The sequence below is a fragment of the Bactrocera oleae genome, chromosome 5 (assembly GCF_042242935.1).
Source record: "Bactrocera oleae isolate idBacOlea1 chromosome 5, idBacOlea1, whole genome shotgun sequence".
NCBI classification, from domain to species: domain Eukaryota; kingdom Metazoa; phylum Arthropoda; class Insecta; order Diptera; family Tephritidae; genus Bactrocera; species Bactrocera oleae.
In genome coordinates, this window is record NC_091539.1 from 11,919,695 (window position 1) to 11,934,898 (window position 15,204).

At 32.7% G+C, this 15,204-nt stretch overlaps 2 protein-coding genes and 1 long non-coding RNA gene across 3 annotated transcripts; 2 read left to right on the forward strand and 1 right to left on the reverse strand.

Moving 5' to 3' along the window:
* The first annotated feature begins 2,105 nt into the window (after positions 1-2,105).
* Positions 2,106-3,099, forward strand: LOC106615444 (uncharacterized). Its single transcript, XM_014231665.3, has 4 exons — positions 2,106-2,225; positions 2,298-2,330; positions 2,417-2,575; positions 2,669-3,099. Exons 1-4 carry the CDS (start codon positions 2,160-2,162, stop codon positions 2,867-2,869), a joined length of 459 nt encoding a protein of 152 aa, XP_014087140.2. The 5' UTR covers positions 2,106-2,159; the 3' UTR covers positions 2,870-3,099.
* Positions 3,100-4,709: 1,610 nt separating this feature from the next.
* Positions 4,710-11,549, forward strand: LOC106615415 (leucine-rich repeat neuronal protein 2). The gene is made up of 7 exons (XM_014231617.3): positions 4,710-4,867; positions 6,536-6,674; positions 7,670-8,212; positions 8,939-9,126; positions 9,189-9,283; positions 9,350-9,462; positions 11,028-11,549. Exons 2-7 carry the CDS (start codon positions 6,549-6,551, stop codon positions 11,475-11,477), a joined length of 1,515 nt encoding a protein of 504 aa, XP_014087092.1. The 5' UTR covers positions 4,710-4,867; positions 6,536-6,548; the 3' UTR covers positions 11,478-11,549.
* Positions 11,550-14,074: 2,525 nt separating this feature from the next.
* Positions 14,075-15,168, reverse strand: LOC138857630 (uncharacterized). The gene is made up of 2 exons (XR_011396802.1): positions 15,017-15,168; positions 14,075-14,950 (listed from the first exon to the last, which is right to left on the reverse strand). It is a non-coding gene; the product is annotated as an uncharacterized lncRNA (long non-coding RNA).
* Positions 15,169-15,204: the final 36 nt, after the last annotated feature.

Below are 15,204 nucleotides of genomic sequence, written 5' to 3' on the forward strand. Positions count from 1 at the left end.
AAGGCTGTGGCAAGTATTAAAGAAAGTCCATGCGTGAACTCGCAAACTAACACATCTAACACCTCTCTAACCTTCGAGCCCTTCGCAACAATTCGCATCTTGAGCATACCGTTAGATATAATAATCGAAGTCGTTTCTAAATCAGTCGGGTTTATGCAAATGCAACGAATCCGGCTTTATATCCGCTCAATGACAGTCAATACGACTAATTATTTAGTGAATGATTTCTGGCGCTACCACAACAACAACATGCAATCGATGATAACAACAAACAGGGTTAGAATAAGCAATAAACAAAACCATTACAAACAATAAAATTGAGTAAAGTCGTTAAATGTCTAATCACTGTGAACTGCTGGCGTTTGGTCTCGTTTTTGCTTATTAAGATATAATTTAACATTAAAATAGTTTAGAAAAAACTTAAGATATTAGTGTATGGTAAATTAAAAAATATAATTTCTCATATATATGTAAATAACAATTTATAATTCTTCGTTATATTTTTAATTTTTGTTCCTCTTGATTTTAACACTTTTAATTTATTTTTTTCCCTTAGCTTTTAATTTTCTTATATATTTTTGTGTATTCTGAGTTTTTTTACTTGATATTTTATTTTGTGTTTTATTTTTACTGTTTTATAATATTTTTAATATTTTTTGTTATTACTTTTTTAATTTTTTCGTTAATATGTTTTTTTTGCTGTTGTTTAGTTTTTATTATTATATATATTGTTGTTGTTATTATTGTTTTTTTTTGCGTTTCTATCTTTACTGCTGTTTGTATTTTGAAATTTGAAATTTTTTTTTTCGTTTCAGATTTTATTTATATATTATTTCATTGTTATATTTTGTTTTTTATTTATATTTTTGTTTATTTATACATAAAATTCTTATACATAATTTACTTATTAATTCTAGTTATTGTCATTATTTCAATAGAATTAATTTTGAAAAGAATTAGAGATAGAGTGTAACTGCACAACGGTGAAATAATTTTTCAGATCCGTTAAGTAGTCTCGAAGCCTATTCAATTCAAACTAACAATCAAATCTTTCCTCTTTATAATTTTAATATAAATAACAGTATTACTATCACTAACTTTGTGTGGGTCTTTCATTTTATTTATTTATATTTTTTACATTTTTATTATTTAAAAATTATTTATCAAATTCCATTAAACCTGGTTCTATTTATTGTAATTTTTTTTTTAACTTCTGCCTATTCTATTTGTTCATATATATGCAGAAAAACGTTTCTTTTTCCTCCTTATATGTTTGAAATTTTATTTTTTAATTTTAAAATTTTTTTTATTCAACTTTTTTAATTTTTTTTTTTAAGATATATTTTTTTTATAATGTAATATATTTATTTTTCACTAAGCTATTTACTATGTTATTTCGTACATTTCGTTAAACCCATTTTATTATTTAATTTTATTGTGGCTCCGGTTGTTTAGAACGTGTATTTAAAAACTTATTTTCTTCCATTTTTAAATGTTACATATATTTTTTATTTTAATACTCTGATTTTTATTAAATAAATTCTATTTTACTTTTATTTATTTAATTTTAAACATTTATGCATTTCATATTTTTTTATATTTTGGCTGTTAATTTCGTTTTCCATTTTTTAACAATTATTTCTCTCTTTTTATCTTTTAATATTTTTGTATAATTTTCAATTTGTTACTTTTTGTTATTATTATTATGTTATAAACTATTATTTTTTATTTTAATACTTTTTTGTGTTTTTTGTTTTGTTTTACATTCGTTTATATCCTTTGGTTTTTATTTCTGTTTTTTTTTTTCAGTTATACTACTATTTAATTTATTTAATTAATGTTTTTTTCAATGATAAAATTTTCTTATTACATTCTTTTTCGGTTATTTTAAATTTTTATCCTTTTCATATTTCGTATAATTTTGCTGTATACTTTCTTTCATTATATAATTATATTATATTTTAATTTTTGTCTACCTTTTTTCTCTTTAATACCGTTTTTCTTTATACCTTTTATCAATTATAACTTATTTTATTTTATTTATTTTTAATTTACTTTGGCAACTCATTTCTTTATAGTAGTAACTGTAATTTTAAATTGCTTTTTTCAATGCTTTTTATTGCTTTATTTAATAGTTGAAAATACCAAACGGAGCCAGAATGCGGCCATCGAAAATATTTTACTTTAGCACTTTATTAATTTTAAGTTGCTTAAGTTTCACAAATGTAAGCTATCAGTAAACAAAATATATGTATTTTATGAAAATATTTTGAACTCAATATTTTCTACCTTTTTAGACTAGGCCAGTGCAGGAAGACGTCCAACACCGAGTGAGTATATCAATCGATATTTATTTTTATTTGTTTTGTTTTTAATATTTCCTTGTATTATTAGTTTAATATATGCTACCTTTCAGATCGTACAACCCACTTGGCTCTCGGACAATAATCGCGTAGAAATGCCTACCGATGGCAAAGTACGCATCACGCCGGAGAATCTGCGCGAGACAGCTGAGTGGCGTGCGATCATACAAAAGGCAGTTAATGAGGGGCGTTACGCGGTGAATTTATATCACGTAAGTTTATATACCTACATGGTACATATATACTTTATAATATTGCATAAAACTAAATTTTAATTTAAAAAATTTATTGTTTTTTTGTCACAGGATCTACCAGAATTTAATCCTGAGGAGCATTTTCAACCGCAACCCTTTCCACAACCGCCGCCACAATTCGGTCCACCGCCCTTAGCACCTTTTAATCCATCATGGCTACCACCGTTGGCACCGCTACCGCAACCTAATCCAATGCACAGCATTTGGAGAGATTTTATGGAGAATACGCGTCGCATGTGGGAAAGAAATTAAGTTGTATAAGTTAATATTTATATACATAAGTACTGTGATTAACAATACATAGACATATATTGTTAGGTTTTATAAATTATATTACTTTATTGTGTAAATACCGAGCTTTGTATAGTTTAAAAAAGTATATTTGTTTGTTCAGTATTATTTTTTTTTTTGTAAATCGATTTTGTAAATTTTCTTCTACTTGCAAGGCATACATATATTAAATGTTTTTATTAACAGCAAAATTGTGGAATAATAATTTCCGGTTAAAACTTGAAAATACCGATTTTATGCATAGGTGTATATATTTTTTTTATATTAGCATACAAACGTTCAGGTCAGGCCAGGCCCTCAAGAAATCCTTGTGCCTTATGTATGACTTGTAGGAAAGAGTAAGCGTGAACGGAGTGAATTAAAGTTCTGTATTTAGACAACTCTGGACTGCAATTCTGGTGAGCTGAGGTGTTTAACGGAATAGAGTCACTTACATGTGAGTGGTTCAATAAGTAGCGGTAGAAGATGCCACTAACGTACGAATTTACTATCGTGTAGTATATTCTCGCAGATGACATCTGTCTAAATTTCAGTCAAATGAATCTCCTAGTTTTATTTCGACAGCGTGTGGCAGCAAGTAGGTCCATGGATTTTAGAATAATGAAAAAAACAGTAATATCGGTTGTTGACTCAATTCTTATTGTTGGAAGGAAAATCGCGCAGTGAAACCAAAGAGCTCTTGGATTCAGTATCGAATGGCTCAGTGGCGACCGTCAAAAAATATGTTTAACAGAGTTTACGTTATCTCATGTCGGGTTTGAAGGATAAAGTGACGCAAGTTCGCGATCTCACATTGGCGGACAATTGGTTAAAGGAGCGCGAGATTGCTAAAACAGTTGGCATATCAAGAACCGCGTGGTGTCTCCGCATAAAATATTAAGCATGAGCAAGCTCTAGTCGTTTTCTCACTTCAGATTAGAAGCGCAACCGTGAAACCACTAGACGGCTATAAGTGAGGCTTATTTTTAGCGCAATCCAAAGGCGGATCTGCGTCATTTCGTAAATGTTAACGAAGCATGAGTCCACCGTTACACACCAGAAACCAAGGAACAATCGTAACAGTAAACTTTACCCAGCGAACTTGCACCAAAGAAGGTGAAAACTGTCCTATAGTCCATATACAAGTAGAGATGATGTCCACCGTGTTCTGAGATTTACCAGGTGTGCTTTTTATAGACTACTTGAAGAAAGACTGTTCCAGTGCTCTACTATGCCGCTTCAAAGTACTGATTCGACGCCGAATTGATAAAATATTTGGCGAGGAAAAGTGCTTTTCCACGATCACAATATAACGGCTCATTCCTTTGCCGCCGCCAAAAAGTTCTAATTAGTATTCTCTAGATTTGGTCTCGTGGGACTTCTTTTTGCTTCCAAACATGAAAAATTTACTCCACGAACAGAAATTTGAAAAGGTTAGCGCCGTAACAGAGAGCTACTTTGCAGAACTCCAAAAAACATATTTTTCAGGCGAGTTAAAAAAGTTGGATCGTCGCAGAGTCAAATGCGTGCAGCTAAAAGAAAACTATGTATGTTGAGAAACATTTTTTTTTAATTTTCGTTTTCTTTAATGGGATAACTACTTATTGGCTCGGTCCCGTGTTCATATATTCTTATCAAAAAGTCAATAACTTAAAACTGGATTACAGAACTTAAAAAACAAATGTTCGAGGTTATGTTGAAAACGTTTTCCAGCAATTTCTCTTTATCATTACGATGAATACCACCATTCTATGACGGCGAATTCCAATCAGGCGAAAGTGCTCAATGAGTAACATGTTAACGGTAACATTAAGGAATCATAACAATACTCTTAGCCCAACAAAGTTATTCGGTACTGATAAGATTATAACCAATTTCATAAAGAACGAAGCGACAGTGATAAGATATGCATAAAATGATATCGCTGCCTCGAAAGCGTTTTCAGTAAGTGTTTAGATTCGACTGTGTTGGGTACTAATTGTAAGTTAAAGTAGAGTTTAGCGGTTCAATTAAAAAAAATAAAATAAATAATATTTGTTTTTATGAGAAATATTTATACGTATATATTTTATTAGCTTTTCAAAGCTTTATATATAAATATGCATTAAAGTCTTATCAAAATAGACCTGCTTTTACGAGCTATATACAAATGTGAATATAAAATGATAAGCGCCAATTTGCTATCGATTTTACTGTTTTATAAGAGATAACAATCAGTTGAGTCACAAATTATCTATAAGTGCATTAAAATTATAGTGTATTATAGAAATTTTACTTAAATCAACGAGTTAAAACGAGTGTCTGTTAAAAAGTAACTTTATTCGAAAAATAATAATACAATCTTTGAATTAACTCGCTAGCATAAATATTTTTATTTATATCAAGAGTTCGTTTCAAGAATCAAGGCTAAGAAGAATTGTAATAAGTCAAATTGACAAGCGTAATCTCGTTATCGCTAAAATAAAAAATATATTGACGCAAATAATGCGACATTCGAACAACTACCACTATTATTAGTTTCATTAGTTAAACAATACAGTAAAACAGTTAATACCAAAAATCAGCCTAGCCTAGATGATTGTGACACGCTACGTCGAAAGCAAAAGGATTGGCCAAACTTGCATAATAATTGTAAACAAAGTCTTCCTATACTTTCTATAATGACGTCACGCACTAATTTGTTCTCAAACGCACACTAAATAGTAACGAAACGAAACTGTCATATCCTCTTTTGCTTTCATACTCGGTTAGAACGCATTAAAAGTAACGGGAAATATAATGAGGGTTCAATGCAGTTGATTTTATCGCTATTTCGCTAACTCGATATCAAAATTGCTATCGGAATTGTTGATAGCTCAATGAATTTATTAACAGCACAAGCAAATAGTTGATAAATCAAGTATTCTACATAACATGTATAACTAATGTTCGACTGTGCTGAGTTAACGAGCTTCTGCCGAGCTTTTTACACCATCTATGTATGTATGTTTTACAAAGATTATATTAGGCCAATTCTAGAAGTCTGAAGGATTTTATGAACACTCCTTATTTAGCAAAAAATTAACGGAGATGTTTTACGTGTTTCTTTAACTGTTCGGTCGATATTATTCTTCAAATTATAGTTCAATATCTGGTAGTGCTCTGAAATAATTATGAAATCGATTTTTTCTTCTCTTATAATTTAACTTTTTAATTGTAAAAGAACTGTGGATCACAGTTTATCTATGTAAGTAATATCCATCTTGTCTAGCAGAAAGTTAGCACAAACCTTTCACTTCGAGTATCACAGATTTTTGAGACCAAATAGAGCATCTATATTTCCTTCACGGCTTTAACTAAAGCTCTAGAGCTCTGCTGATTGTATGATGGGTCTGGAATATCTATATATTTGCAATGTTTTCACTACATAAACTGTGTTTATTTCTTTAAATTTGAAGACGGAGTCTTTGCGGTTACTGTATAAAATTCTAAAAGTTAGGATAAGAATTGATATCTTCAGCGATTGGATATCATAAACAATGTACCTAAAAATAGTTAGGACTCGCAAAAATAATCAATCGTACAGACAATATTATAGCTAAATCTCCAGAATTGTAAATATGTTAGTTGTACTCACCTTTATCTTCTCTCTCTCTCTCTTAATCATAGATCACGCTTGAGAATGAAAAGTAATTTGTTATCGACTATTACATTAGTCGTCTTATGTACTTCTCTAGCAACAGCGGCCGACAACTCCACGAAGCAAAATGCCAATGCAACTACTGATGCAACGACACCTGTACCGAAGGTTAGTAACTAGTATGGAAAGAATGACAATAACAATGGACCGAACCACACCAAAAAAACAAATGGAATCATACTGCAGATACAGCGCCTTCAAATATCTGCCACTCAAAGAGTCATGGGTTCCAGTTACGAAGATAGAAAACATAAAACCACATAGATAAATTTTCCACCCTGGGCTGGTCATGTTATTCCTTTATTTTTTTAAATGCAGAGGACTTACCTTAAAACCTAGCAGTCGTTTTAAGAATACTTAAAACTTGTAGGTCAATTTATTTTCACGTAGGAAGGTGAGCAATTGTTACCGGAGCGTTTAAGTTTAATAGCATACGTAAAAGCCTAAACCACAGAGATATTTATATATCCCCCAAGCTTTCCGTATTTCAAGTTGGAAAGAAGTCAGTCACCTTATTTCGATTCAGTAAAACCATTACTTAAGAATAATGAATGGACTTTAGCTAATGTATCGCCTGGAAATTACCCTATCTATTTTATACCAATATTTTCAAAAACGTTCTTTTTTTTGGAAAACCTGAGCCTAAAGGTTGCCCCATACGAGTATGTTGGGGGGAAGGCCATCTATAATATTTTAATCCGATGTTGTACTTATAAATGCCAGTAATGTGGATGAATGTAAGATCAAAGCCGGTTAAATATTGAAATATTTTCAAAACTCTTGTAGACATTTTTTGTATAAAATGAAAGCTGGTGGATCCCTCCACCATTATACATACCTATAAGTATATATCTTCAATGAACTAGAGGAGGGAAAACTGCCACCATTCCTCCCAGGCCCGAAGTTCTCAAGGGCCCGGTGTTCGGCAGCAACCTTTTGCAGAATTTTTTCTCTAAAAATTGACTACGACCTTCCCCAGGCCCCGGTTTTCTCTCTACGGACCTGTATATATTATATAAAAGTATCGTTCCTTTATACATACCGGTCTTTCACTATAATATTTAATATTCAATAAAACGAACTTTCTTTCGTATTGCTTTCAGATTAATGTAATGCAGAGTGATCTATGCAAAAAATGCACCTGCTTAAGCAATCCCAATTACTCGCAGATCGATTGTAGTCAAAGAAAAATGGATCTACTCTTCAGCGACGACGAATGGAAGATTCTACAAAATGGCGATGTCACTTTTGACGTTATAAAGTTTGAGCATAACAATATTAAGAATCTTACAGGCTTCCCTAACTATCCAGTTAAAAATCTCTATTTGGGGTTCAATCAAATTGAAACTATTGCCAAATCCGCATTCGCTAATCTTACAGAACTGGCTAAATTGGATTTGTCACATAATAAATTACAACTTAAAGCATTAGATCCCGATATATTTCGAGGTGCCTACGATGTACATGACTTTTTGCCGCTAGGCAAAATGATTGAATTGGATTTAGGCTACAATGATTTGCATAGTTTGGATGCGGATGTTTTTGAGCATTTACCACATTTAGAAACCTTGATATTGTCCGGCAATACATTTCAAGTGGTCGATCACAACGCTGCAGTAGCTATTTCGGGTTTGGTATTTCTAAAGGTAAGTAAGAAAATTTTGGACTTAAGTAGGTTATTAGTACCAAAATAATATTTAAAGAGTTCCAGTAGACTCAGAACTGAATGTTCGATAAAGATTAATTAAGATCATTTTGATGGAGACATTCATTGCTAATATCTTCCGATTATAAAATTCTACAAAGTTTTAGATAGAGCCCTAGACAGAGACTTTTGTGTAGGTCCATCGATCAACGGAGCTTGGGTTTCCGGTTTCAGTTATCCGCTCGTTCACTTATTCACTCAGCGCATATAGGGAGTAGACCTATAGGTCTACCTATAGGTTCTTTGAGGATATCTAACGACAGGCAAAGTCGAACTCCTAACAACTGTAGGTGAAGAGCTTGAATTGAATCGAGAGAGTCAAGTAATTTTAAAGAAAGTTGTTGGTTGTGCAGCCTATCTTTTGCAGAGAAGACACTAAATACCTCGTCAAATGTTATATGAGAGATTAGCTCGGTTATCTACTGTTAGACGAACTGAACTCCAATCCTAGTCAAAAAAAAATTCCGAATAATTGTTTCTCCGCTTAGCTTTTCTCTTCAAACTTAAGTAACCGTAGGAATTTGTAGTACTGCAAGTCACCTAATCGCTTGGATCGAAGGGCTATATACTTATTTGGTACCACAAGTTTTATATATATACCTAGTAATTTTTATTATACTGGGACCACGATAATATTTATAACAAATCACTTACAAATTATTTCAAGACCTTAGACATGTCATTCATGGAACTAGAAGAGCTACCCGATTATCTACTTCACGGCCCACGTGATTTGGAAACAATCATTTTAACCGGCAACCTGTTCGATGAGCTACCAGATGATTTGAATTTGTCGCCAAATCTACGTGAGTTAGTGCTCGACGAAAATCCCATTGGCAATTTGACTGGCGAGAAGTATGTTTTGTTCAAATATTTAATCCTGGTTTTTTCTAATTTCAATCTATTTATATACGCAGCATATTTCCAACGCTGCCGCTATTGAGGTACTTGAGTATGTCTTATATGCCAGATTTGGAGGAAATTGGTGCCGGCGCATTTTCGGAGTTACAAAGTATGTTAATAACCAACAAATTTCAAAAGTTTGAGCATTCAAATTTATATTTTCTTTTTTTTTTAGATTTAACCACACTAATCTTGGCGAGCAATCCGAAATTAGGCAGAATCGATGTGAGAGCATTTTCGAAGAACACAACAAACCCGGAAATATTGTCTTATCCACCAATGGAGAAGGTAAATTATGGAAATGCTATATAGAAAATGTGGCTACACTCTATATTTATGAAGAGAACTTAAGCCTCACCTAAGGCCTTAGTCCAAAGTGGTATATGGTTCAGAAGAGTTCTCCCAGATTTCATATTCAATCGTACAGACCTTTATTTATCTTGAAATATACCGCTTTATGATTAGTACAGATTTCTTATGAATTAAAAACTACTTTTGGCTAACGGAAAGTTTGATCTGGCTCTCCAAAAGCACAGCAATCTGAATTCTCAAAATAAGTAAGAAAAAGTAGAATTTCTCTGATAAAGAACTGTCGTTTTGCAGTATTCTCCAAAACTATTTGAAGAATGTAGATCTACGCGGCATAATTTCTTTACATAAAATCTTACAAACTAGTGGCAACTCTTTTCGAAAATATTTTATTACTTTTTATTGTAAAACTGTTAGGCCACCGTTCCGAAAAATTATTTTCAATATTAAGTCTGCCAAAACCTTTCAGTTTTATTGCTTTTTGTAGCAATTTCTAACTTTCCTACCTTTTTTTGCCTAAAGTATTATTTAAACAGAGCAGAAATTTCCCTTAAACCTGTTTAATAGGGCATAAAACTGGAACATTTTAATTCTTTGATTAATTAAATCAAGTTAATATTTTAAAAAGGTGGCAAGCCTCTAACAATTTTTTTCAACGGTAAATTTTCTTAAAGTCTTCAGTTTCAGTTTTAGTTTCAATTTAATTCTTATAAATTTAATTGTAATAAAAATTTTAAACAAATGGCAACCCAAATTATAACTTTGTAAAAAATTTTAAAATATATAATCGCTCTTAAAGCTTTTTGTTGTGATATTTTTATTATTTGATGAATGTAATAAAATATGTATATTTTTTAAAGGTGGCAAGCTGTTTCCAAAAAAATTTAAAGCAGTTAGTTTGATTAATTCTTTTCAGTTATACAATATAATCTGCTTTTTTGTTTCTTCTTCTTTCCTATATAGCTTACTTACAAATACTAAATTACTTAAATTAAGTCAACATTTTAAAAAGATGGCAAGACTCTGCAAAATTTTTTCTAAAAATAAGTTTTTTTAAGTTTCAGTTCGAAAAATTCAAACAGGTGGCAACCTTTTTTAAAACTTTATAATAATTTTCATTAATTTATCATACAGAAATCGCTCTAAAATCCTTTTATTGTGACATTTCAATAAATGTATGAATCTAATGAAATCAATTTTTTCAAAAGATGGCAAGCCTCTGCAAAAAATATCTCATATAGAAAGCTTAGACTATTTCATTTGTATAATATTTTTTTTCTTTTTATTTTATTTTCCAATTTCTTTGACTTACAAACTTTAAAAAGCTGCAACTGAGTATTATACTGAACAATTATTTTCGACAAATTTCCCAAACTTTGTTTGATTTACAACTTTCAACTAAACCAAATGTTTGGCTTATTCAAACTGTCGACGACTCAATTTTAATTTGAGGAGTGGCGAATCGAAGAAGCTATTGGCAACAAAAACTGACTGTCATATATTAAATAATGTACTTAACAATAAATATTTGTACCGTTTTTTAGCTGCACATTCACAATAACAACCTAACAACTTTGGAGCATAAATTATTTGAACGTTGGGATAAAATAATCGAACTGGACTTACGCTACAACTACTGGACCTGTGATTGCAGCAATCGTTGGCTCATTGAAGTTTTGATGGTGCAAATTAACAACACCACTCCATTGTGGATACACGATGTCAACTGCTATCTGCCGAACGCTTTACGAAATGTACCGCTCATTCAACTCGCCACTGAGGAGAATAGATTAAAATGTACCATAGATAGCAGTAGCTCAAGTGGCGGCCTCTTCTTAATCGGTCTGCTTGTTGGCATTTTATTGTGCATTCCAATATTGTTGGGATCCATTGCAGTTTGGCGTCGTGGTTGCCTGAACTTGAATCGTAACAACTATGGCGCTAACCGTTCATTATACAATCGTGCCAATTTTAGCGATGAATTACACATCTAGCACACGATTTATTTTAATGTTATTTTTTGCTACTTTTTAAGTTTTGTAATAAATTGTGTATATATATAATAATCGCCTGAAGTTTTAATATACATATAATAAAGTTTTATTTTATAAGCAGTTTTAATTTAAATAATATTTCAATATGTAGCATATTCTCCGATAATTGCAAAGATAGTTCGGTATACTGTGGTCAAAGACCGCATGAACCCGAGATCACTATTCCTAAAAATCTAAATTTTTTGTAGACAGTTTAGACATTAAAACTCTCTTTTCACAGAGTTCTTTTCATTAAACGAATCAAGCAACTTCTTATGAGTTCACAATGTGGGCTATCGTCCTTCGTTTAGTAATTTGGAAAGCTGAGTATGCAAGCTGGAAACTTAAAAAACTCTTGCTAACTACAAAAGCCGCTGGGCCAACCGAGTTTTTTAATTGCCTCCAATGAACAAATTTCTGTGGGATTGGTGTACGAAGAGCTTTGGAATGTATTTCAAATCAGTCTGACTTAAACATCACATATACAGCAGTAATGCTAATTATATTTACTATCCTCAAATCTGTCCTTAAAATGTAGGTGCTATTGCGCCCTAGTTGGTGAAGCTTCGGACAAAAATTGCTCGTGATAACTTCTATCAAAGCACTTATGTGAACTTTATCAAGTGGTACTCGTGTTTTCTTTTGTCCACTGACAATACTTCACGAAAATATAATTTTTGTTAGATATATGTACCTATATGCATATGTAGTTGTTGCAACAAGACCTAGTGGCATCCTCATTTATTAATTTTACCTTTTATAAGGTTTTGACTTAATGTTTAACATTTTCTACAATGTTCATTCTTCATTCACCAAAACCAAGTATTTCATACAATGTACTATCCTCTATTTATAGAAAGAAATCGTTTAAAAGCTCGAAGATCGCCTGGTTGCGATAAAATCTTTAGTAGTGGTCATAGTTGATCATAGCGGCACGCAGCAAATTTTGTCAAAAAGATAAGCTGAGTAGTGACTTTTGCTGGCATCTCGTCGGCGAATCTGTACTTTGCGAGCTCTATTCACAGTTCGTTTTTATTAGCATCATGAAATGACAAGCATTTTCTATCCTTCAGCAAGGTCTGCGTACAATCCCAGTTAAAAACTTTCTACTAAAGGTTACCCAGACAAACAATACCAATCCACCAGGTGTACTTTTAATTGATCAGCTATTAGGAGTCGATTTAGTTACATTATTCGGTCTAATCAAAACCGGAATCAGAGTTATAGCTAGGATTCTAACCAATTAACTTCAATTCGGCTTTTAAAACTCTACTCCACCCTTAAAATGACTCGACCAAGTATTCCAGCAGAAATTTTGGTACAAGACGATCCTCTAGTTCGCGATTTTATAAGCATATATTATTTCTCATGTTTTTTAACTCAATTTTTGAGCATAGAGCTCGAGGTTTAGGATGCAGTATGGGTGCTATAGGTTTAAAATTCTTCGTGTGATTTGTCAAGAGTTTTAATGGCAATAAAATGAAGATTTAAATACAATATTTTTTCAAAATAAACATACATACACTAGCAAACCTGGCGAACCCCGTTTCGCCACCAGATGGCTTTGTTTTATGTAATATTTCGTTTGGTGATTAAAAGATGAAGAACTTTTTTTTTTTGTTTTATATTTGGAAAGGAAAAATTTTATTTCATTTGAAATGAAAAATGAAGTGTTATTTAGTTGAACTTCTCTAAGTAAATGAAAGTGGATCCAAAGTAAAAACTGAATCGAAGCGTTATACGTGTCCGCAAATTATCCGTTTCATTGAAGTGCTCTTTGGAAAACCACATTTTTTGTTTTTTGGTCTGACGTTAACACAAACAAAGCGGATGGTTTCCCAACTCGTGAACACGCAACGTATAACTGCCCATGTGAAAAACAATGATTTTCTAAATTTATCCCGCAAACACTAAGCGATTGGCCATGCGACTTGTTAATTGTCATTGCGAACGCAAGGCGAACTGGAAATTGCAATCGTTTGAAGTCAAACGGAAGATCAGTCGAAATATATACATTTTCACCTGCGTACTTTCCGTTAATAATGGTTGCTTCAATCAAATTCGGCATAAGTCTTTTTACCGAAAATCGAGTACCGTTGCAAAGTCGCGGCGGATTCAAATTACGCAATATCATAATAACTGTACCAACTTTGAGTTGCAAGTTATATGGTGGAAATCCTGGTAACTCCAGAGAGTTCAAAAACTCCGTTGGATAATTTACTACATCATCGGGATTTGTTATGGAATCAACGGAATTGTATGTCACCAAATCGCCAGCAATTTTTGATTGAATGGTGAAACTCAGTGCCTGTGCATCATTATTCTTTGCGGCAAGAATTGCTCGTTGACTTAACCAAGCATAATTCTGATAATTCGCACTAATGGTTTGGAAAACATTTTCAAAAATAGCTAATTGAGAGTCTACAAATCGGCAAAAGTCGTTGGTAAGAGTAATTAATCCAGATGTCGCATCAACTCTGACTTTTCCATTTCCAACAGCTAACAATTGTTTGGAAAATTGTGCAGCAATTCGATCATTTTGAAGTTGAACTCTCATATTAGTGGTCCATAAAGGTGATGCCTTCAGGCAAGCATTCAATTCATCTGCAGCCGTTCCACGGGGAATTACTGGCAACGTCTGCCTGTCAACAATAATTGCAGCAACATCATTAACGGTGGGTGCATTGAATCTTCGCACATGTTTACCTGTTGGGGTACAATCAGCATTTTGACAAATTTGTGCGTATCCGATGGCATTCGTTCCAATGCTGTTTTGAACATATTAACCACAGCATTATTAGCGTGAAAAAATGCTTGCAACTGTTCAATAATTCGTCTCTTTAACTGTTGTGTTCCCTGTATATTGCACCGCTCATTCAGCTAATCGACCATCGACGAAATGAAATATATTTGCAGAAATTTATGCGGTTCATCTGGTGTTGGCACCATTGAACCATGCAAATGATATATTTGTCCTTGTATCTGTAATTGCAAACAATCATTTGTTGAAGAATACGGTGTAACTTATGATCGTGTGATGGTGTTTTTTTTTGTCATGCGAAAGCAGTTATTGTATTCAAGGATGTGTTGAAGAAAATGGCTGGAATCGGGATCACTTCCATCGAACAATGGTTTCAGTGGCTGTGGTGGTGTAAGTAATGAATCCAGTTTGACTTTTCCACTTGCGCAGCACAATCCAGCCGTTTCTCTTTTGAACTTTAACGCATTGCAATATCGGCATATAGTCGTCATTGGTCCAATATCTAAGTTTGCATCATCACTGTAGTTCGCAGTGGGATCAGATTGGAATGCCAAGCGATTGTATGATGCCAATGATCTTCGTGTGCTCACGCGTTGTCTCAATCACACGTGTTGCTGGCTTGCATGCTTGTGCGGCGGCCGATGTTGGCACGTCGTCCTCTAGGCATTTTGGGCTATGGATAGAGTGGTGAATTTAACCTCAAATGCACGCTCCACATAATTTATACAGTTCAACTTACCACCTTAAAGACAAATGCCTGTTGTTGAAATTGAATAAAAATTTGCACAATACACGTGATTGATTTGATGGTTTCCAATTGAAATGTTAGTTCCAATTGTAATGAACGAATAACTTATTTTTCACAATTTCACAGTGAACACAATACCGGTTTGTCACATAAAATTAATTGAGCAGAGAACAATGAGT